Source organism: Danio rerio, chromosome 12 (assembly GCF_049306965.1).
Source record: "Danio rerio strain Tuebingen ecotype United States chromosome 12, GRCz12tu, whole genome shotgun sequence".
Classification (NCBI taxonomy): Eukaryota; Metazoa; Chordata; class Actinopteri; order Cypriniformes; family Danionidae; genus Danio; species Danio rerio.
Window position 1 is genome coordinate 4701689 of NC_133187.1, and position 25109 is coordinate 4726797.

At 36.4% G+C, this 25109-nt stretch overlaps 3 protein-coding genes across 5 annotated transcripts in view; 1 reads left to right on the forward strand and 2 right to left on the reverse strand.

Moving 5' to 3' along the window:
* si:dkey-32n7.7 overlaps positions 1–5494 on the reverse strand; it is a 50913-nt gene extending 45419 nt beyond the window's left edge. The window contains exon 1 of the mRNA XM_073918080.1: positions 5423–5494. The gene's annotated coding sequence lies outside the window, so the exon portion shown is untranslated. The remainder of the gene's footprint in view (positions 1–5422) is intronic.
* Positions 1799–5420, reverse strand: vkorc1 (vitamin K epoxide reductase complex, subunit 1). Its single transcript, NM_001327932.1, has 3 exons — positions 5119–5420; positions 3234–3343; positions 1799–2335 (listed from the first exon to the last, which is right to left on the reverse strand). Exons 1-3 carry the CDS (start codon positions 5304–5306, stop codon positions 2118–2120), a joined length of 516 nt encoding a protein of 171 aa, NP_001314861.1. The 5' UTR covers positions 5307–5420; the 3' UTR covers positions 1799–2117.
* On the forward strand, positions 5054–23660 carry mapk7 (mitogen-activated protein kinase 7). 3 transcript variants are annotated; one of them, NM_001013451.3, is made up of 8 exons: positions 9988–10294; positions 10837–11002; positions 11079–11916; positions 12094–12484; positions 16295–16781; positions 17259–17370; positions 19290–19423; positions 22919–23660. In NM_001013451.3, the coding sequence occupies exons 1-8, from the start codon at positions 9988–9990 to the stop codon at positions 23070–23072; spliced, it is 2589 nt and encodes an 862-aa protein (NP_001013469.2). In that variant the 3' UTR covers positions 23073–23660. The 3 variants fall into 3 exon arrangements, with proteins under 3 accessions (XP_073773710.1, XP_005156059.1, NP_001013469.2); XM_073917609.1 differs by adding an exon at positions 5054–5317 and having other exon boundaries at positions 9987–10294; positions 11079–12484; positions 16295–17370; XM_005156002.5 differs by adding an exon at positions 7643–7759 and having other exon boundaries at positions 9987–10294; positions 11079–12484; positions 16295–17370.
* Positions 23661–25109: the final 1449 nt, after the last annotated feature.

Consider the following 25109-nt stretch of genomic DNA (forward strand, 5'->3'; position numbering starts at 1 on the left):
CTTAAAGGGACAGTTCACATAAAAATGGAAATTTGGTCATCATTTACTCACCATTTGTTGCAAACCTGAAGTTTTTATTCTGTTGAACACAAAAGAAACGCTGAAAAATGACTGTAAGCAAACATTTGATGGTAACCTCCCGTAATAGTAGCCTTTTTTTGTTTACTATAATTTCAGAAATAAAATGACGGGAGCTGTCACTGGGGTGGTACCTCCTCAAAAGGTATACATTTGTAAATACAGGGCTCTTATTAATACCTCAAGGGTACATATTAGTACCTAAAAAGGCTTGAAATTTCTATAGATACAGTTGAAGTCTAAAATATTTGCCCTTCTGTGATTTTTCTTTTTCTTTTTCAAATACAGGGTTTCTGCAGGTTTCACCACGTTAAACTTAAGACTTTTTAGGACATTTTTCAGAACATTATGAATGAAATGTAAGAGTTTTAAAGGAATTTTTCAAATGGCCAAGATGTTAAAGATTTTTATTTTACTTAAAAAATATTGAAATCGAATACATTTACTAATACAATAATAAATTAATAATATATATTTTTTAATATTTTAGATATTTCTTAACAAATATTTTAAATATTGTGTAAAAACAAGCAAGCTCTACTTGTATCCTTACACTTTTGTTTCCCAACATAAACCTTCTTTAAAATAAAATAAAAAATGAACAAATGTTTTAAAAACTATAATAAACGAAATCTATGCACAGCAATCTATCCAGGTTGGTGTCCTCAGCAGTAAATACATTAAGCACTTTTAAACAAATGATAAAGTTGAAGTTAAAAATGACATTTTTTAATTGAAAGTTGTAAAAATCTTTTTTTGCATGAAACAGAAATTGGGGAAGAAATATACAGGAAGGCTAATAATTGAGGAGGACTAATAACTCTGACCTCAACTGTACCTTCGAGGTACCAATATGGAGCCTTTAAGTACAAATACTGCTAAATAACTAAATGTAAATGTAAATATGGTACCACCCCATTGACAGCTCTAGTACCTTTATTTCTGAGAGTGTATGGACAGTGCTTCCCACACTACTTGTGTGGGCCCCTCCAGGTATATTACCAGCCGCCCAAGTATATTTAGTGACATTTTTTAATATTATTATCATTCTTTTACACTTTTTTCGTATCCTCCGAATATATACCAAACATTCACGATCGATTAAGCAGTGGAAAATATTCTCTCATTGACCAGTTTCGTTTTGTGTGCACAAGACCTGTCAAGACTCCAACAGACAGTCTCACATCCTCGGCAGAGACCTAAGGAGACTCGCCTTTTTGACACTTAAAAATTGTCCGTCCAGGGTTTGTAAATCTGCTAAAACGGGATTTCTTTACATCTAAACGACTCAAAATACTCAAAACTTTACTAAATACTCAGAAAGGACAAAATCACATCTGAATTGGCTGCGAATTATTTGTCCACCATTAGAAACGGTTAATCAACCCATTTTGCCTTATTTAAATAATCTACACACTTTATTCTTGTAATTATTAATAATTTTTTACGGATATTGTCTGTTTTTATTCCGTTATTCTGTTGTTTATTTCTCATTATTTTATTCATTTGATGATGTCAATATATGACATCTTTTATACATCTAAAATGCTTTAGCAATGTCGTACAAAATGGCTTGTCAATAGAGCAAACTGAACCTGAATGAGAGATAGAGAGAAGCAGATTTGACCTGTCAGAGGGTGCACATGGCTCCTGAATAGTATAAGAGAAATAGTGGATTTCTTTTTTACTTCAATACTATTTTTTAACTTTAACCGATTGGAAATAAACAGTTAAATTGTATAAAAGTTTCATAATAAATAAAAATATTATTAAAAATAATTTTGTCACATATGGTTAATATACATGATGTTGGTAAAAAGTGTTTCAATCCGGCTACCACCGCAAGAATATTTCAAACCTGTGGGAAGCACAGATGGAAGTCAATGGTTAGCACTAACTGTTTGGTTACCAACATCCTTCAGAATATCTTCTTTTGTGTTCATTAGAAGAAACTAAATCATAAAGACTTGTAATGATGAACGCTCATTTCTGAGTGCACTGTCCATTTAAAGTCTTTGAAACTCAAAATGAAACAGATTTTATTGGCTCTTCCCTTTCTTCAGGCGTGCCTCTAGTCCGGTTCTTCTCTTCAGGTTTGTGTAGAGAAGGGCAAAGTTTATGATGTAGGTTGAGACACAAACCACACAGAAATCACCCAAGACGAAAGCCAGAATAGAAGCCAGATACACAGATCCGGCCACGGACACCCAAGAGGACATGACCAGGAAAAACCCTGCCCTGCTGGACACCGTCTGACCTGCCAAGCCAAAAAAACAACAACAATCCACTTGTTAAGTGTGACGTCACGCAGAGCGGCTTCCGAGTCCAAGCGCTCTATTCAACTGAATTGGGAGACTCATGAAATGGTAATAATAAACGTTTACAAAGCGATTTTAATACTTTTGAAAGCCACGATCGCAGTATATATGTCCATGCCTAATATCCGATGGCCAGAAAGTCATTCATTGTTTTATAAATTGTTAAAATTTTTGTATTTGTTATGCAGCAAGCCCAGAGATTGTTGTGTACACTATGACTTTATGTAAAATTAACTTTAATGTGTGATAGGAATAAAAAGTGATCATAAACGAATGATTTCTCCACTCAAGTGAATAGGGCTTGGACCCGGAAAAGAACCTCACAGATGAGAGGTTTGCACTGACTGTAGGCTATACTTTGTGTTGTTTTGAACCTAATTAACGATGAAATGTCTGCTTTGTGTAGTTCTTCTGTAGTTGGTAACATATCGGAGACTGTGAGGGTCTGTATGTGTTCATATATGTTCATTTATTTATTTATTTAATATAATTACAGACGTTACAGCAGGCTATTTCGCACCGTCATTGATCTGCAGTTATAATCAACTCCTGTTTATTGAAAAGTTAGTAATAAACATTTATACACAAGTATTTATGTGTGTAAAGCATCTGTTTAGTGAGAAGTGCTTTTCATATGATATGTGAACGACCTGTGCAGCTTTGTTGTAGACATTATCTCGAGCGAAAATGACGTCGACTGAAACTTTGTCATACACCACGCCCACCAAAAGGGTAGTGGAAACGCAAGCCTGATAAAGGTGACCCGTACCGACCCGAACAGTACGAACTGTATCAGTCAGTGGAAACGAGCCATCAGTGGCCTATAAAAGCACTTACCCAAGCCCAGCTGCAGTGTATAGAAAATGATGCCCAGCACACTGTTCGGCTGGTTCAGCACGCTGTCTTTGGAGGTAAAGATCTGGACGAGCCCAAATCCACGTCCCCATCTGACAGGAGGATCAGAGATTCAGCAAAGTTAATTAACAGAGCCCAGCATTAACGAGGGCAACACTTTAACTTAAGGTGATGCAGTTACACATGTTCCAATGCATTTACTATAGTATTTACCAGGAGTTCTGCATAATTACATGTAACTTTAAACCTAACCCACATTCTAACCCCAACCACATAGCAAGTACAAGTAATTTATTAATATTACTCAGTGGTTAAATTTACAGTTACACTATAACTATGTCACCTTAAAATATAGAGTCATATAAATCAGAATAAACCCCTTTATGAATGCATGGGTTTTTCCATTTCCTAATGAACATATTGGTGACAGTACATATTCCAGTTACCTAAAACAAAACAATACAATACTAAATATTTATATAACTAAATATCAGTTATAATATAATCACTCATTTAAAACACAATTTACACACTGTAAAAAAATAAGTAAAAAATGCTTGTTGATCAAAAAGTAAAAAAATTCTTAAATCAAGAAGCATTTTCTCGGAAAAAAAAAAAAAAATATATATATATATATATATATATATATATATATATATATATATTTAAAAAGCTGAATAATTTGCCAAATAAAATAGTATGCAAAATAAAATAAAATGAAATAGTTTTCACTTTAAATTAAGATTATATTGCCTTTTTAAGGAAAATCTTTATTTCTAATTAAAAATAAGACAATATTTATTACTTGTCAAGAAAATTCTTCTTGACATGGATATTTTGGTCTATAGAAACAGGACAAAAAATCTATGTTAGAAATACATTTTTGCAATGCATTTTTGACCCACATTTCTTTAAAGACTTTTCTTGTAAACATTTTCATAAAGACCTATCAGCTTTCTTCAAAATATCTCCTTTTGTGTTCAACAGAGTAAACAAACTTCTAAAGGTTTAGAATCAATAAAGGGTGAGGAAAAAGTGAGCAGATATTCATGTTTGAGTGAACTATCCCTTTACATATCCTATAGTAGTTGTTGCAAACAACATGATGTAATTTGTTTATAGCTGTTGTATTAAGACAGAAACTACATAGAAATTAGAATTACTACAACATTCATCAATTCAAGTACTTTACGGTTTAAAAATACAATAGTGTTTTCAATAAATTACTAATACCAGGCTTTTTTTCATGTGGTGAGTCACTAAAACATTGAGGAGTTGTTTTTTTATGCACACATTTGTCTAAATCGAACTAATAACACGGTCTCTAAATATTCTTTAAATTACCATACCTTGAATATTCGATCAGAAATAGCATGCAAGATTGACTTCAAAACAACATTAGCAGTATTTAATTCACTGTGAACAATGCTTGATAGTCATTGGCTGCTAATATGAGTTCCCATTTTAGAATTAGCAACACATACTTTCATATTCATTTTCACATTTTCATAGAGATAAAGTTGGTTTTATATTTGTAAATTCAGACATGCTCTTTAAATTTCAGAAAAGTATTATTTGCAAATTCTAAATCAGGAAATCTTATTAGCAGCCAATGGTTATCAAAGTACAACATTGTTTACAGTCAAATATATAGTGCTAATGTTGTTTTGAAGTCTTTGCATGCTAATTCTGACCGAATATTCAAAGTAGCATAAACAAAATAGAGACTTCTAAATGAACGAATGTGCGAATATAAAACCTTTCAGGAAAATAATATCAAGGAGAAAGTCCGAATGTGCGACTGGGAAACCAACTTTACATCAATCCTGAAAACTGCCACGACTGAGGTGATTAGGAAGACTCTCACCTGGATGTGAAGACTTTTGAGCAGCTCACAGAATTACCGAGGTCGCACATCGCCCGGTATTCGGGATTGTTTTCCCGGGACAGCTCGACGTGTAACGCGTACACCGACAGAACCAACCCCAAAATGCACAGTATCAGGCGGACGCGAAATTCCCATTTAGGAACTCCAGAAGCGGAATGACTCGACATCGCAGTGACAGGTTAAAGTTGCTAAATTAAACGGCCTAATTTACAAAATCTTCTCTTGCTGAGTAAAAACGGACGGTATTTACAGTGCAGTTGTGCAAGTATGCTCAGACTCCCACCTTGCTAAAATACTGCAACGTGGAAAAAGGTTGAAAACATGAGCTGTGATTGGACCGCAGAGATGAAACGGGGGGCTTGACTGAAGTTTAGGATTTATAACGGTTTCCAATGAGGTGACGCGGTTTTGTCCTGCAGGGGGCGCATGGCGGCTCAGAAAACCTGAAGCGCCTTTAAACAGCGTTAATATTTCTGGAGGGTTTTTTAACTCTTTAAAGGGGAAAAATATTAGAATACAAATTCTTTCATATCCCTTTAATCCTAAATGTAAAAAGTGCACTTTGAAATTATGAATCCCATTTATCCTGCAACAGATTTTTTTAAGGTTAAAATACAATAATTGGGGACTCAAATGTAGTTTTGTCATTTGGATATTGTGCTTTTTTTTTTTTTTTTTTTTTTTTTTTAGATATTGTCAATGTAAATTGGTGCAAACTTTTTTGGATTAAGTATTAGTTTGGGTGCAATAATAACAATATCTATGGACCATTTCAATGTGGTCATGTCATTGGCCCATGAACATTTCCTGCTTGTTATCAAACTATTTCATAACAGTAACAAGAGGCAATTCAATCATAACTTTATGTTAAAACAGCTATCATAAAATTATTTATCAATATGTGGCTCTTTTATAAAAATTAAAAATGTAAAACAGGAAATATGTCAGGACCATTGGTTTTGTTCATGGGAAATCATTAAGTTTGGTTTAATATCTAAGAATAAAACGATCTTATAAATAATTTGTTGATGTTATAAAAAAATCTATTCATAATTGTATTTTTTTTTTTAATTCCCCCAAGATTAGCAGTGTTTAAAGAAGAATTTGGCATATATTTGAAGATGAGAAGTCAAAAGGCATGGGATATACTGTATTAGAGGATTTTGGTTTCATATAAGCCTACATTTTGAGAACTTCAACTCTCCTGCTTCTTATTTTTCTTTATTTATCGTTTATTTTATTTGTTATTTTAGTTTTTATAATTTTTTTTAATTCATTATACAATTTTGTATTATTATTGTTATTATTATTAAAGTTGATGTAAATATTGTGAAAGTGAATTTATTGTTCCCAGTCTTTTGTGTAATTTTAAAAGTATTAATGCCTTACTGTTATTGTTTAAGTATTGATAATAACTGCTACTGATATAATATATAAAACTGTATTTAACTTTTTGTGATTTAGGTTTTTGGTTTGGTCCTATTCTGATAAATTTGAGGCTTAAATAACCCAATTAAACAAAGTAAAAGTATGTTTTTTTACTATATTCTAGTATTTTGTTGCTAAATTGAGTAATGTTCTCATAGTATTTTTATAGTATTTAATAATTTATTTAAAATAAATTTTTTCACACACACACACACACACACACACACACACACACACACACACACACACACACACACACATACATATACATATATATATATATATATATATATATATATATATATATATATATATATATATATATATAAAAATTATATATATATATATATATATATATATATATATATATATATATATATATATATATATATAATTTTATTAGTTTTTTAAATGTCCATACAGTTAATTTATTTATATTTATTCCCACATGCATTTATTTGCCTCTTCAATTTATTAAAATAAAAGTTTTGTTGTTGTTGTTGTGGAATTTTAAAAAGGCCACTTTGACTTTTTATTAGTTAAAGGAGAGTTAGTGTGTTGAGAGGCATAATATATAAACTCCATATTACGTGATAAATATGTGCACATATTTTTGTTTAGTTTTATTTATTTTTGTAACAGTATTTTGTATTTTTATAGTATTTTATCTATCTCCACATGTAATAGTTCCATTTAATAAATAATAAGAAAAAATTGACTAAAACTAATACAATAATTATAAAGAGCATTGTATTTTCTATATTTATTTTAGACCAATTTAGTATTAATGCATATTTTATTCATTTTTACGTTACTTTAACTGATGAATTAGCTTTTTTTAATTAATTAAATGAATTAACTTTTTAATTTCTCTGTATGCATGTGTTTATAAATGGTTATACACACCGTCCAACGTGCTATGGCAAGTGCGCGTGTTATTTACACTCACTTCATTGTCGACACCGCCCAGAGAATGACCCTATTCCACACCTCTCATGAGCCCGCCCCCTGAGCGTGTTGTCCCATCGCATTGGTTCATCCTCTGATAAGCGAACAGCCGTTTGGCCGAATGCCTGTCATTCAAACACAATACGGAAAAATACAAGGAAGTAAAACGGTGCTTCGTGATAGCAAAAGAATAGACATGCTTTGAAAGAACCGCTCAGAAATTCCCGCTTCCATAAAATTACAGGTAATTACGGACGCTTTTATAACACGATATTTGTTTTTTATTTGTCTTAGTTGAAATGTGAAAAGAAAGAAAGGGTCGATATTCATTATCAAAGCTCTTTTGGGCCAGTAAGCTCTTACATCCCTGTCTCAAATAAGCAGGATTAATCGCATATAAACGCCAGCGACGCAGTACCATTACGTAAATTTACAGATAAGTCATAATTAGCAGCTGTTTCTGTGTCTGTTATTGCATGCTTTCACTTCTATAACGTTACTACAACACATCTGTGCACCTCCATAATATATATTTTTGCTTAAAATGTTAAATTAAGGCTCGCATTATACATATGTTATTATTGAAAACTGTTTTTTTTAATTGAAAGTGATGCTGTTCTTGAATCACTGTAAATAAGTGTGTGTTCTGTTACTGATTAAAAGAGATGATCACTTAGATTATACATTAGCTGTCTCGCTCCTTAATGTTTAAGGGAAGACCATTAGTTGAACTGAAAGTATAATTTAATACTGTTATTTTAACAGTTCTTCATGGGATAAACAAATATTTAGAGTTAATTCTCAGAATTTGATAATAGTAACCAGTTTGAGTATTTTTTTTCATTTCTTCAAAGTTTGAAATAATCAAAACCATTTAGACTTCTGCATAAAATGACAAAATAGATGCCATTTTCAAAAGTGTATGTAGAGTTTTAGACTTCACACAAAGAATGGTTAAAGACTCAGTAGTTTACATTTAATGTACATTTACATTTATAAATTTATTCTAATCTAATATTTATAATATATACATTATAAATTATAACTAATAAGATTCTGACGGTATGATAACCTTGGATAAAATATCACGGCTTTACTGTATTGTGGTAACTGCTTCAATATATATTCTTTTTGAATGTCTGGTTAAAAACAAAAACTTTTTTTCCCCTTTGAACACAATATATTTGATTTAAAAAAAACATTTATAATAGTTTGGAGCAGTAAACGTGTCAGGCTGAATAATTTAAATGAGTCATTGACTTTTGCTGTCTTCATTAGTTTATATAACTCAGATTTCTTACCAATTTAAAACAGCATCTTTGGGGATTTTTCTGCTAATAATGCTGTTGTCCTAAAAAAAAAAGAAAAAACGTGAAAAAAAGACATAAATAAAAAAATCTGTATAGCAAAAATATTGGCAATTTTAAAACCTTGAGTTTTCCAAACCGCAGTATACCTTGACAATGATTATCATCCCATGCCTAATTTAGACCTATACTTAACAAACACTTGAGATATTTATCTTACTTTTCCATGCATATACAGTACAGTTTAGGCATGAACCGGTATACGATTCTGACTGTATAATAACCTTCGAAAAAGTTATCGCAGTCTCATGGTTTGGCATGGGTTGATATAAGATTCTGACAGTATAATAATAATCTTCATTAAAAATATCGCAGTTGTACCATTAGGCATGGTCCGGTGGAAAATTGTGACGGTATGATCAAGGTTACACAGTTGCACGGTAAAGTGATTACTGCTCTAAAATATGTTCTTTTTAAATATCTGGGTAAAAAAAACAATAACTTTTTCCCCCATTGAACACAATAAATTTTTTTTAAAAAAAAAACATTTTAAATATTTTGGAAGAGTAGCTTTTGATGTGGAGGGTCCTTTTCTGCTGGAGATACTGTTGCACTAAAAAAACTAAATAGAATTCTTGCAAAAAAACAAACAATAAAAAAAAGACTATTTTTTTTAAGACCATAGGATCGGTATAACAGAAAATTCTGGTGATTTAAAAACTTGACTTTTCTAAACTGTGGTAATGCTTGAAACTGGTTATCATTCCATGCATATTCACGGCATTTTGATTACTGCTCTAAAATATGTTCTTTTTAAATGTCTGGGTAAGAACTAATTTTGTCCCCTATTGAACACAATATGTTTTACTTTAAAAAAGATTTAAAATATTTTGAAACAGTAAACGTGTCAGGCTTAATAATTAAAATAAATCATTGACTTTTTTTCAATTGAACAAGGTGGAGGCGTTGGCATAATATATAGCTATATTTTTAGTCACTCAGCTTCAAATATAATTCATTTGAAGTAATAGTGTTTTATAACTCAGTGTTCATCAATAAAGTAATTATTTCAAAGCTGTATGATGATTTTTTACAAGCACTGTATACGTGTTTTTAATGTCTCTTCCCTCATGCCAGTCACAACTTACTTTTCTTTTATTTCAGGATGGCATCCAATAAGATGGATGAGACAAATAACAGTCACACAGCAGGAGAAGCCTCAGAAGGCGACAGCAGGAGAGAGAGCAACATTGAAAAGGTCCAGCAAAGAGGCGTTACAGAAGGACCAGCTCAACCCAGCAATGATACGTCCACAGTTACTGATGACACTACTGTCGCAGACAAGAACTTGGCCCTGCTCAAAGCCCACTCCCTGGATGTGAAGTTTGAAGTCGGGGATGAATATGACATTATTGAGACCATTGGTACAGGTGCATATGGTGTGGTCTCATCAGCACGAAGACGGGATAATGGTGAGTGTGCCAAGATACTTCCACAATATTATTATTATTATTTTTATTATTATTATTATCACCATCTTCAATGTATTTAGTATTCAGTATTATTGAAAGATGAAACATTTGCAGTCTATTAAAAAGTATATGTACAGTAGTCAGCATAATGGAGTACACCCCATTTTAAAAATAAGTATTTTTATCCATTTCTGTGTGAATATAGGCAATGTATTTTGGTGCATTTAAACAAAACAGATATATATATATATATATATATATATATATATATATATATATATATATATATATATATATATATATATAATATATATATATATATATATATATATATATATATTTTTTTTTTTAATAAGATTTTCACCAAACACATTTAGAAGTTGAAAGATATTACAATTAAATTGAAGCAAAATTTTCCAAAAAAAAAAAAAAAAATAACCATCAATAGGAATAAAAAAGTAGTTGTGAGTTCTTAAAGTTGTAAAGTTTGATTTCTTTATGCTTGATTCCTAATTCAAACACATTATTGTTCATGCATTCAGGCCAGCAGGTGGCAATAAAGAAGATCCCCAATGCCTTTGAGGTTGTGACGAATGCCAAACGCACGCTGCGAGAGCTCAAAATACTGAAGCACTTCAAACACGACAACATCATCGCCATTAAAGATATTCTCCAGCCCGTGGTCCCTCATTCAGCGTTCAAATCAGTGTAAGTTTGCTACCAAGTAGCATGCATGTACTCTATACAAGTTGTCCATGCAGTAATACCATCTCTTGTTCCTTAGGTACGTGGTTCTTGACCTCATGGAGAGCGACCTACATCAGATCATTCACTCGCGGCAGCCTTTGACTCCAGAACACACACGCTACTTTCTATATCAGCTGTTAAGAGGCTTGAAATACATTCATTCAGCCAACGTCATTCACCGCGACCTCAAGCCATCCAACCTGCTGGTCAATGAAAACTGCGAGCTAAAGATCGGGGACTTCGGAATGGCACGGGGATTAAGTGCGGTCTACTCTGAAGAGTCGCGGTCCTTTATGACCGAGTACGTGGCCACCCGCTGGTATCGTGCTCCTGAGCTCATGCTGTCGCTCCACCACTACAGCCTGGCCATCGACCTCTGGTCCGTAGGCTGCATCTTCGGTGAGATGCTCGGTAGGAGGCAGATGTTTCCGGGGAAAAACTACGTGCATCAGTTGCAGCTGATTCTTTCAGTTTTAGGGACGCCACCCGAAAGCATTGTTGGCTCAATTGGGTCAGATAGGGTGCGCTCTTATGTGCGGAGCCTTCCATCCAAAGCACCAGAACCGCTTGCAGCCCTGTATCCACAAGCTGAGCCCAGCGCCTTGAACTTGTTGGCTGCAATGCTCCGCTTTGACCCTCGTGAAAGAATCAGTGCATGTCAAGCACTGGAACACCCGTATCTCTCCAAGTACCACGACCCAGATGACGAACCGGTGTGCGTGCCTGCTTTCAATTTTGAGTTCGACCGGCAGCCCATGGGCAAAGAGCAAATCAAAGAAGCGATACTAACAGAGATCCAGGACTTTCATAAGAAAAAGCAGGGCGTGAGGAAGAAGATCCAGTTTAAGCCGCTCCATTCTTCTGGATCGGCCTTGGTCGGTGTTTCTAGTAACAGCCATTGCACAGCGCAACAGTCTCAACACCTGAAGGAGATGTCACAAACTCACCAGCAGCACAGTCTCAACTTCAAACCAGCAGACACTACTCAAATGAATGTAAACTCGTTTCAAACTCCACATCTTATTGGTCAAATTTTGCCACATTTGGAACAGTCGGTAAGCTGTCAGGATGTGGACATGCCCAGTGCGAACTCTGACGGCCAGCCGGAAACCATTGATCTGACCACTCCCACAGACAAGGACACGTCTTTTACTGAGCCTGCGATAGACTGCAGGAAGGATAAGAGTGTGTTATCCAATTACACTGCTCCATCTCGATCCGTCTCTCAGACTCCACCCACAAGTCTTCCACAGTCAGTCCCTTCACTCTCTCTCTCACAGTCCCAGGTGCAGTCGCTCTCTCAAAATCTCTCTCGTTCGCTTGGAAAAGGAGGAAAACCGACTGCTGCGGAAGGTACGAAAAAAGAGGGAGCAATATCTGAAGACACAAAAGCAGCTCTCAAAGCTGCCTTGCAGAAATCTGCGCTAAGACAGAAGGCACGAGGTAAGTGTGTATGTGGCCAGTCTTCAAAAATTAAACTATTAAAGCTGATTTATACTTCTGTGTCAAGTGATTGGCGTGACCCACGGCACCTGCCTTGTGCGTAGTCGTGCCTTTATACTTCTGCGTGCTGTTTGTGTTGCTCTGCTATAACACTTCTGAAACACTAGCTGGACGCTACCTTAATGTACAAGTAGGTAAAACTAGCTTATTCAGAGGTGGAAACCGGCGGGCGTGAAACAACTTTAATCATAAGGTAAACACAAAACAATAGTTTCCATCTAGAGCAGGGGTCACTCGCCTTGTTATCTCGGTCCTGGAGGGCCGGTAGCTCCAACTTGCCTCAACACACCTGCCTGAATGCTTCAAGTATACCTAGTAAGACCTTGATTAGCTTGTTCAGGTGTGTTTGATTAGGGTTGGAGCTAAAATCTGCAGGACACCGGCCCTCGAGGAACAAGTTTGGTGACCCCTGATCTAGAGCTACTTCACGGGACTCGACAGTAAACACTGTCTCTAATGGGTCGGTCCTGCCCACACTTGTCACAGCTACCAAGCCAACCAATCAACGAGGTTGTGCTACGTGTCTTGTTACATTTTTTGACAGGTGCGGGTCAACATCGGAGTCAGCCAGGGCAAAAGGTATGCGCCAGGGCATATGCAGAAGTATAAATCAGCCTTTAATTTACTCACTTTCAGGCCATCCAAGATGGTGTTAACAATGTTTAAGTAAAACAGTAAGGACCATTTTGTGCTGAAACGGTGGTCATTTGTAATTCATAAAATTTAAGACAAAAACTACCAGAACTTTGAGAGTAAAAAAAAAATCTTTAAAAAAAAAATCATATAATGGCTATACATTGAGGTCTTCTGAAGTGAAACATCAGTTTGTGTATTAAACTGAACATTATAACCAGGGGTGCACATAACCTTTTGGTCTGCTTCACAATGGAGCACCTACAGATGTTGCTTGGTACTTTGTTCATAGCACAGTCATCCTCTGATGTTTCAATGATGGCGACTGCTGTCACTGGGAATAAATGCTTTTCTTGCTTAGATTTTTTGTCTTGTTTCTAGTCCAAATATCTAACAATTCTTAAATCAAGAAGCATTTTCTAGACAAGCAAAACATTGTTTTGTTTTAAGAAATAATATGCCAAAATAAAGTGAGTTTTTCCTTAAATCAAGCTAAATAATCTGCCAATGGGGTATGCAAAATAATTTGAATACAAATCGAAAAACAAGATTGTTTTGCTTACCCCAGTGGCAAATTATTTTGCTTGATTTGTTGCTTGATTTTTGTATTTTTTGGTATTTATCGTCAGGAGATTACAGAAGTCAGCAATATTATCATGTTATCATAATGATATAGAGCGTCACGGTGGCGCAGTGAGTAGCATGATCACCTCACAGCAAGAAAGTCACTGGTTCGAGTATCGGCTGGGTCAGTTGGCATTTCTGTGTGGAGTTTGCATGTTTAGGCTAATTAGGATTGGGCTAACATTGGCTCACTTCAGTGATCTGGTGTGGTTGCGTTCACATTTGATCCAAATCATTGTGACGACCCCCAAGATTCCAGTTTGGATGTGGCAGATCCTAATCGGATGCCTGTTTGCTCACCAATTGATTCAGTGCATATAAATAAGAGTTGTTGTGCTAGCTTCTGGAGGACAGTGTGGCTTCTTGGACATCCTCGTTTCAAGACCATCGCTTTCATTCTGTAACCTTATGGTTTAGTTTTGCATTATTTAAATCATGTAAAGTTAGTTGTAATTTTTATCTTAATTATATTAATCTTTAGGCGAGGCAGTGGCGCAGTAGGTAGTGCTGATGTCTCAAAGCAAGAAGGTTGCTGGTTCGAACCTCGGCTCAGTTGGCGTTTCTGTGTGGAGTTTGCATGTTCTCCCTGCCTTCGCGTGGGTTTCCTCCGGGTGCTCCGGTTTCCCCCACAGTCCAAAGACATGCGGTACAGGTGAATTGGGTAGGCTAAATTGTTCGTAGTGTATAAGTGTGTGTGTGTGTGTGTGTGTGTGTGTGTGTGTGTGTGTGTGCGTGAATGTGTGTGTGGATGTTTCCCAGAGATGGGTTGTGGCTGGAAGGGCATTCTCTGCGTAAAAACTTGCTGGATAAAATGGCGGTTCATTCCGCTGTGGCGACCTCGGATTAATAAAGGGACTAAGCCGACAAGAAAATGAATGAATGAATATTAATCTTTAATTATTCGGCTTCTTTATTTATCCCTAGACTTTTGTTTGTTTTGCTTGTTTTGTTGTTCTGTTAGTTCTATTTATAATAAATAAGTTGCATATAGATCATTTTGTTGTCTGAGCTCATTTATGTTGCGACTCAAATGAGGGGGTCGAAAAAATCATAAAGGAATGCTGTTACACAGAAGCGTTTCTCTAGCACCACATCTGGGGCCTCATGTATCAACGCTGCGTATGCACAAAAACTTTGCGTACGCCAGGTTTCACGCTCAGAATCGCTCACGTTTGGATTTACTAACGATGAACTGAACGTGGGAATGTGCGCAGCTTCACGGCAGCTTTATGGCTGGCGTATGCACATTTTTGTGCGTGTCTGTTTTATTTCCATTGGCGACTCCTAGAGGCAGTTGTGTTAAATTCCTCTCTACAAAGTGTCTGAGCCTTGCAATGGCAGCTGTATGAGATGGGTTCATCTAGCAGGTATATAAGGTTTCCATACCATACAGTTGACCAGCTAAACATTAAAGCACAATTTGCAGCGGTCGCCTGTTTTCCCAATGTAATCTGAGCGATCTACTGCACGCACATTTCTATAAAGACACTATCTGAAGATGAATTTGCATGCGTGAATCAGAAACATTTCCATTCAATTAATGTGCAAATAAAATATGATGCACAGACTTATTAATGATTCCTACTTGTCTTTCTCATGATAAATAGTTGGCAAAATCTGATATGTAGCGGGGGAAAAGAAGAATGACTTTATCAGACGGTGTATTCGAACCGAGTTCATGCTCGAACGTGTCAAAACATGTTGATATGCGCCTTACGAGCTGCGCCACTGAGACTGTTGGGGATACTGCAACATTTTACAGATATAAACCACACTATTTCTTTTTTTAATTCACTCAGTGCGATGTTCAGACCCAACTGTGTTAACCGCATCAGCTAAACTCTCCCACTCTATTTTTTTCTTTTGCTGTTAATTCCGGAGGACAAATTTGCAAATAACACCGCTTTTCTCCGATCTACCTCCGAAAGCAGCACCTCCAATTCACATTCTGTTCAAAGTTTCTCTTCTTGCTTGCTTTTGCCTTTGCTTTTTCATTGGGTTTTGCCAAAGTAGACTCATTTGCATATTCATACGGGGAGGAGGCTGGGAGGGGTTCTGTGCTCGTGCATGTTGCGCTCAGTTTCACGTTCATTCTGATGTACAAAAGAATATGCGTGAGATTCAGCGTACGCACTGTTTCATACATCTGAATTTTTTTCTGCGTACGCACATTTACAGCTTTGTGCGTACGCAATGTTTTAGTATGATTTCCACGCAAGTCTTAGTACATGAGGCCCCTGGTCTGCATTTGTGTACCTGTTATGTGCACCTCTGATTATTACCTTCATCCACAGCTCATTGTTGTTGACACTGTTCACAACTTTCTTCATATGGGTTGCAGCATCCATGATAAGCACATTTAGGTGAAAAACACCCATTCTTCCTTTGTGTTGTATACAAACAACATTGGAGTTTTCACCCTCTTATAAATCCTTAATGTAGAAAACAACAAGTGCTGTTATGATATTAATGTTCTGATTCTCTCATCCCCAGATGAAGGCACTGCAGCTCTTGGTATAGATTTAGTCAGAGGAGCTTCTGTTGGTTTATCCTCATCCATATCCTCCTCCAACTCCTGTCCAGAGCAGAGGAGGCCCATCACGGCCCAGGAGAGACAACGGGAGAGGGAAGAGAAGCGGAAGAAAAGGCAGGAGCGGGCCATGGAGCGAAAGAGGAAGCTAAAAGAAAAGGAAAAAAAGGAAGGGAAACATGGAGAATCGCTGGGTGGCGTTTTACTCAGCGATAATGACAAGATGCTGCTGCAGCGCTGGGTACGAATGATGGACAAACCAGCAGACAAATCACAAGGCATAGAAACCAGTAATGCCAAAACCAGCGACAGTAATATGGCCCAAATACAGCCAGCAACAGGAAACAACATTATAAAAACAAACTCCAATGGGGGGGAATCAGTGCTGCCAAAACAGCCCAACAAAGCACAGGTTTTCAAACCGCCACAGTTGGTGTCTCAGATGGGACAGTGTGTCACTGCTGGACTGTTTTATCCAACTTCAACCCATGATGCATCTGTCCCTTTGGGTCAAGCTCAGAATGGAGACGTTGGTATTGTTGCAGGAGTTGGAAGTGTTGGAGGCTTAGGTATGGTAACAGCCCCATGTGCCTTTGCCAAAAACAACATATTAAAATCACAGTTTGTTGGAACAGTGTTCACGGGTCTTGAAAACTGGACAGGAACATCTTCACACAAAACCCATCAACCTCCCCCAGAACTGAACAATCCTGGATTTGCACACATGCCAACCCATTCAAAGCCCAACACTCACGTCCAGCTGTTGCCGCTGGAGCCCTTCATGAACAAACAGTCAGCCCTGAACACCGGCATCAGAGTTTCAGACACCAGCACCAATGCAGAGTCCAGAGACGGTCCTCAAGCTTTGGAGAAGCTCTGCTTTTTGGGGGAGCGTCAGAATGGCTCTCATTCACAAGGCTCTTCAAGGCAGCCTCCAGGTGCTGCAGTTCAACCCTGCCTGAGTCTCACTGACACGGGACAGTCTTCGAACAGCATCCCTGATATCCACACCGTCACTCAGCAGCTCTCCAAATCACAGGTGAAGCTTTAGCCGTAATATACGATTATTATTATTATTATTATTTGGGCTACACAGTGGTCGCCTCACACCAAGAAAGTCCCTGGTTTGAGTTCCAGCTGGGCTAGCAGGCATTTCGGTATGGAGTTCGCATGTTCTCCCATTGTTTTTGTGGGTTTCCTCCGGGTACTCCGGTTTACCCCACAGTCCAAAGACTTGCGGTATAGGCAGTGCTTAATTTGTGAATTGCAAGGTCTTGGAACAGATGGGGTAATGGATCCGGCGTGAAACCCGAGGATATCGAGGGGTTGTCGCGGGAGGTAGCGAGGTGTTGGATGGCGGAGGAGTTTCTTGGATGAAAGTGAAGAGGGTTGAGGAGTCACGGGAGAAAGTGAAAGTGAAGGGCTGTTGAGGAGGGGGTTGGTCAAATGAGGTGCTGGATCGGGCGTGTTCCGGCACAAATTAAGCCCTTGGTATAAGTGAATTGAATAAACTAAACTGGCATGTGAACGAGTGTGTATGGATGTTTCCCAGTACTGGGTTGGAGCTGAAAGGGCATCCGCTGCGTAAAACATGCTGGATAAGTTACCGGTTCATTCTGCTGTGGCAACCTCTGATAAATAAAGGGACTAAGCCAAAGGAGAATGAATGAATGAATGATATTGGAAAGGAATGACAATTGCAAACATTTACCAAGTCCAATTTAAGACTTTTTAAAACCTTATAAATTAAATTTCAGACTTAAACAGGGCTTAACCTTAAAGTTTTTACTTGTCCCATTAAAAATAAATTCTGTTTACTTGAATAATACTTAAATACCGTGTCGAAACAAGCAAACCAAACATACTTTTTTCAATAAAATTTTTTTGACAAGCTTTAAAAATTAGAATAAACTAAATGTACAACAGTCTGTTCAGGTCAGTGTTGTCTACATATTCATGGAGAGTTTTGTTAAAAGTTATATTGAGATGTATTTTTGTGTGATTGGGTAGTTTTAAATGGGTATCGGAAAATTAAGACCCGTTCAAATGATTTAAATCATTATTTTAGGAAAACTTTAAGAATTTTTAAGGTCTGAAATTTTGTTTTTAAAATATTTATTTTGGTTTTTGAGACTAAGACCCCCATGGACACTCATGGATATTTGATTTTTCTGTGATTAAATGTAGCAATATTGAACACAATTTCACCTGATGATTTGAACAGCTTTTTAAAATGGCTGTACAGAGATTCCAATTTAAGCAAAAGCATTCTGGTTAATAAAGATTTAAATGTACAGCAGATGATATAGGGAAAATTTAAGTTAAAGGTCTTTGCACATTTAAATCTTCGTATGCATTTTTTTTTCGTATTCAAATTTGATATTTGTCATGTACACAAATCTTGCACACCGAGTCTGATGCCTATTAATTAATCCATGGTGAAATAATTTGCAAAAACAATACAAAAATGGAGTCTTGAGTTGTGAAGATGATTTCATAGTCTACTCCCTGCCTAACATAAAAAATAAAGAGGTAATTGGGTCTATCCCATCCTTAGATTGTGGAGAGAGGAAGGAGAGTTCCACCTCCTTATTAAAGATAAAAGGATTATCCCAACTGATTTAAAGTTTACTTCAAGATATCTTTATATTGTCCTTATATTACATACTATTCTGATCATAAAGGACTTCGTGTTGCAAGACCAACTTTCTGAGGTAAGGTTGAATAAATTAAGGTGCAAAAAATAGACAATTTCTGACTCTGGGCAATAATTGAGAATAATTTTGGTATAGAATCGTAATCCTCAGAATTGTATCATGCAGTCCATAAAGATTCGCATCCCTAAAATTTATTGGCTCAGTGAACTTTATGAGTCACAATTTTACAAGACTAACTAACGCCTATTCTCATGAGATGAGATTGTCTTTGGTTGTTTCATTGCTTTTTATTTCTATGCAGGTTGAAGACATTTTGCCGCCAGTTTTCTCAGTGACTCCTAAAGGCAGTGGAGCCGGTTATGGTGTGGGCTTTGACCTCGATGACCTCCTCACTCAGTCTCTAACTGAACTCCAACATTCTGACCTCAGGGAAAGGTCAGTTCACGTCTCACTTATTATAAATGCATCGTCAATAACAGTGCTTTACTTTCCTGTTACGCATGTTAAGTATTATCTGCTCTAAGTTACCGTGCTCAGACTAACACCAATTTTGAAAAGAATATATTTATCCATTTCTCAGTGAATATAGACTTAAGATTTATATACATTAAAATAAGAGTTTGGTTATCAATATAAAGATAATACAATAATTCATACACGTTATTGCAAAAAAGCAAAACAAAATGTAATTTTATTAGTGGTGGTCCGTTATCGGCGTTAAAGCGAGACTCTCATCAGGCAATTAAAAAAAATACTGTTAATTTATTCTTAAAGTTGTGTGGGGAGCTTTGTCTACGAAAGCTATGGTGACTTTCACCTTGATATTTTATTGCGCATGTATTGACTTTATTCTAAAATGCGGAAGTGCGCCTGTTTTCGCGATTGTCTTAGAACTTCTGTTTCAGTCGTCTATGGGAGAAATGACAAGGAATAATAAACGGCAAAAAACGGTCAAACTACTTGCTCTACAAACAAATGTTTGCATGACTATACAAACCAAGTAGAATAATATAACAAGGAAATATCAGTTTGCAACATCAAACAGCGAAACGAGCAGTTTTTAATGTCTAAAAATGAATGGAAGTGAATGAGACCGGAAGTCTCGTGCCCAAAAGATTCGAATGGCAGCGTCCGCTTGTCTGCGGAGAATAAGGTCAATACCTGACCGTTGAGCCGTCTGACAAAAAAAAAAGTGCCCTTCTGAATCAAATCAGTTAGTCAGTCAGTACGTAACCTTTAAGGGTTAAACAAATAGTTCACAGCGCTACCACAGTTACAGAAAAGTTTGCGCTGTTATAATTCACTTACCTTTTAATACGTTTTGGTGCGATTATAACCTGCTATTAAAAAAACATGACTGAATGTTTTGAATGAGATGCTGTAAAGTAGCCGTGGCGGGATGAACTTTGGTGTTTCCGGAAACCATGGAGAATAAATGTATGTATATCAGTAAATTGTTTATGACAGTTACACTCAAAACACCATTGTTGTCATTTATTCAGTAAGCATTTTCATCATAGATTATGCACTTTTTTTTTTCTTATCGGATAAAAAAAAAAAGTTTAACCTAGTCAATTCCAAAATGTTGACGTTTTCCATTAAGCATTGGTTTTATGTAGTATTCTAAAGTAGGTGGATGAAAACATGACAGGTCTGTCACTATTTCAAGTCGTATAAAATGGCTAGTTTAAAATAAATATTTTGCATTCAACTAAAGTAGACTAAAATGTGATTCAGATTTTTGATCAGTGATGGGAATAATGGTGTTGTAAACGGTTTTACTAACAGCGATACTTTTCAATAATAAGCAACGCTGTTACTGACAATAAAATGTGCGTTACTATAATTGAGAACACTGAAGCGGTTTTCATGTGAGCAGCGTCTCTCCCCAGCGATATGACCTCTCTTTCTCTGGAGAGAAACACACCAACGACCAGGAGTCAGAACGATGGCAAAGTCAACAAAGTTGAATTTCAAAGGCAGCGTTTGCAAACTTGAAATACTGTAAAAGAACTTCTTTGCCCTTGTTGAAGTGAAAGGCAAGAATGTTTATGCATTGTGCAACTCATGCCAAGGAAAAAAAAAAAAAGTGTCTCGCTGCGTCAGTGATAAGTAATTCTAATCTAATAAAGCATCTCATATCATCACATGCCATCACAAAATTAGTGGCTACAGGTGTTAGCGTTAGCTACCAAAGGAGAGGACGAAGCCACGACATCAAAGCAAATAAAACTTAAAAATAAAGAGGACATTCCGCCATTATCCCTCACATTGTCCCACAACATTAAAATGGTGTAGATCAGTCTACCATGTTTGAATTTATTTTAGTTATTTGACAAATTAGATTTTAGATGTACTGCAATAGTTACTTTCCCTGGTAATTAGTTACTTTTATAATTATGTAACTCAGTTACTATTTGTGTAAAGTAACTAGTAACTTTTAATGGAACGTGCTCAACACTGATCATGATGTTATATTGGTATAGTCTGGACAGTGAAAAATATTGCGATTTGAATTCTCACATCGCCCACCCGACTTGAGACTTAGCAGTTTGCACTGCAATGAACCATAATTGTTAGCTATTTTAATAAAACAGGGTTTATACGGTCATGGAAAACATTGAAAAGTAATGGAATTTTGACATGACATTTTCCAGGCCTAAAAAAGTTTTGGAAAAACCCACAAAGTCATGGAAATTTGTTTAACAAATATCTATGTATATAGAAATTTGGCTGTGCAAAATTGGAAACATCTGCCAATACCATATTTTGCATTTCTGTGATGCATGTCCTGACATGAATACAATTTCACCAGATAATTTAACAGTTTATTGGGGTTGATTGGGGGGATTTTGTAGAGGAGTGAATCTCGAATAATATATAACAAATAAATTACAAGCATAGATGAATAAAATATAGTAAAGATAAAAGCGAATGATAGTTTTCAGGCATTCACTATTCAGGTACAGATATTGAATAATCAACACTGCATATTGTATTTTATTTAATCTTTGTTACAAAAAATTTCTTGTGGCCGGATCTTTTAAACTCTGAAGTAAAGGACAGTTACCCAAAGATTAAAATGTACTCACTATTGACTCACACTTCACTTGTTTCAATACTATAGGAGTTATTCAATTATATTATTTTTGTGTCCATTTAAAAAACAAAGGAAACTCATAAATGTTTGAAACATGTGAAGTGTCATGAAAATGGCAAGTAATTTTGGGGGTAACAATCTCTTTAAAAATGCATGCAGATGATAAATTTTTACTCCATTTTGATTAAACTCTATAATAAACTATAATCCCAATATTGCATATCCTGCGATGCGACTATTGTGGATGCACAGATTGAGATATCAATGCTGAAACGATATATTGTGCAGCCCTAATTTGAATATAGTTTAGTTGTCTTCTTTTCTGTCCTTGGGCAAAAACTTGCTCTCACATTATTAGTGCTGTGTAAGCATTATCAAAATCAATATGAAAACAAATTTAAACAAAATAGATTGTTGCGTGTTCTCTGATATGCTGTAATACATTTGAACAACATTGTTTTTCTTATTATTAACCATGTATATCAGTGGTCACCAAACTTGTTCCTGGAGGGCCGGAGTCCTGCAGGTTTTAGCTCCAACCCTAATCAAACACACCTGAACAAGCTAATCAAGGTCTTACTAGGTATACTTAAAACATCCAGGCAGGTGTGTTGAGGCAAGTTAGAGCTAAACCCTGCAGGGACACCGGCCCTCCTGGACCGAGATTGGTGACCCCTGATGTATATGTAGACATTACATTAAGTATTACGTCATGAAAATCTACTTGAAAGTTCTGGATAAGTCATGGAACTTTAGTAGTACATATATGTATGAACCCTGATAATATTAATGTAAAATGAAACATACCTTCTCCTTTCTGTTTCCACTAGTCACAATGACCTAGCCCCTCTGTCTGCATCCCTGCTTTCTGACTGGCTGGAGGTGCATCGCATGACCCCTGCGGACATGGAGTCACTTCAGCAGGAGCTTCAACTGGGATCTCCCATGATCCTCTCAGACAACTCTACGCTTCCTGATACCTGATCGCTCCATTTTCATCCTCCATCCCCTCGTAGAACCGGTTGAGGAACTTGATATCCGCATTGTCTACTAGTGTACGAGCTAGTAAAAGAGCATTTACCTAGAAAAAAACAACAAACATCTCACCCAGAAAAGTGCCTTCATCTTTAATGGGTTCATAAACATTATTTATTAGTGCCAAAATATAAATAAGATGCTCTTCGGTTCTCAAAGGGCTTCATTTCTCCAAATTTCAGTGCCATTACTAAGCAGTTCAGAAGTACCAGGAAGTTCAGCTGTATTCGTGCCATTGATTTTTAGATTCATTTCAAGCAGATAGCAGCCTTTTTGCAGACCAGCATTGAAAGCTATTTTCCAGTACACTACAGTCACCAGCAGGGCGGCAGTATTACAGTGGATGAAACACAATAAGGGCAGCAGACAGAGCACAATGGCCTCATTATTGGAGACTGTAGAAAGTAGTGCCATGTAGGAAACATTTCATTCAATGTTGCATGAATGCCTTGTAGAACGTAGTGAAACCACATGCTCAGTTTTACACCAGCAACTAAAGAATAAGTATTGTTGTCTTGAATAAAGCTCTCAAAGGTATTCCTGTGTTGTGTAATGCACGTTAGTGTCCTTCCATTTTGTTTCTGCAATGCTGTTTCCAGTAGTAATCTCGCCAATTATGTTATTTCGGATAGTGCTCGTTAAAGCATTATACATATTACAGAGCATTTTGAATGCTCAGGGAGACTTTAAATAATTTCTTTGTTTATATGGAAGATGATTATCAGTAATATGCAAATTGAGTACCCTGTAAATCCAGTTGTGACTGTGTGCAGAGCTGTTTAGCGGTGGCCACAGTTAAATTTAGATTTTTTATTTTTTTTTACGTCTATAAAGGTGAACCTACATTTTCAAAACACTTTACTTGAAGGTTTGCTCATAAAACTGCCATGAAACCTTTATAATCATGACATGTCATGAATGAAGGAGGATTTATGCATGCTTATGACAACTGTTAAGAGTAATTTGCTGTTATGACATTTCAAATGCAATGATGACATTGTTTCTTATGACAACCAAATACATCACAACCAGTATTCATCTGTCATGACAACTAGACTTAAACATGATTGTCACAAGGCATTATAATTGTGTCATGAATATTTTTCTGATCACAATTTCAATGGAACTAACTGGATTGGTTAATAAAATGCCTAACGTCATTATTCTGTTAAATAATTTTTAAAGGCGTCATTAATATTTATTAACAAAATCAGCTTGTACTACAGTAGTTTGGAAAAAAGGCAAGGTTATGAAATTCATCCATTACTTCATGACAATCATGTTTGACATTTATAAGTTTTGTGGTCATGGTAATGTTAAGTTGTCAAGACAAAAACAGGTTAAGATGCGTTTTTTTTATATCAAGTTGTCATAAACCATGTCATAATTGCATTTGTAACCCACAGAGGTCCTACTACATCCAACCCTGTCTGAGCTGGGATCCAACCAGTGATTCTTTGTATGGGAGTGGGTTGCTCTAACAAGGAGGCCATGGCCTCTAGCGTCTGTCATTAGAGCACCTTTAGAGGTCAGATGAGTGAGGTTCACCTGCATAGCACTTCGCTGGCTAGCCTCAGTTACCTCACTCCCATCCCAGACGAGCCCCCACGTGTAACCCACTGCTTCTACTGTACCCAACATGGTCTGAGCTGGGATTGAACCGGTGATTCTTTGTATGGGAGTCCATTGACTTAACAAGGAGGCTAAAGACCATGGCCTCTAGCCAGGGCCTGGAGTGGGACTCCTTTTCAGCCCTGGAGTTTCAAGCCTCAGACCGGCCCACCTCAGTTCACGACTGACTATATTAAAATAAGGTCATTTCCAATTCAGTTTCTAATTACACTATCACTATCACAACCCAAACAGTATTATATGTCTCAACAATAAAAATTAAAATAATAATTTACTCAGGCGAGGATCAAACCCGGGTCGGCGACGTTGTAATCTAACGTGCTAACCACTGGGCCACAATGGTTGTTTAGTGAA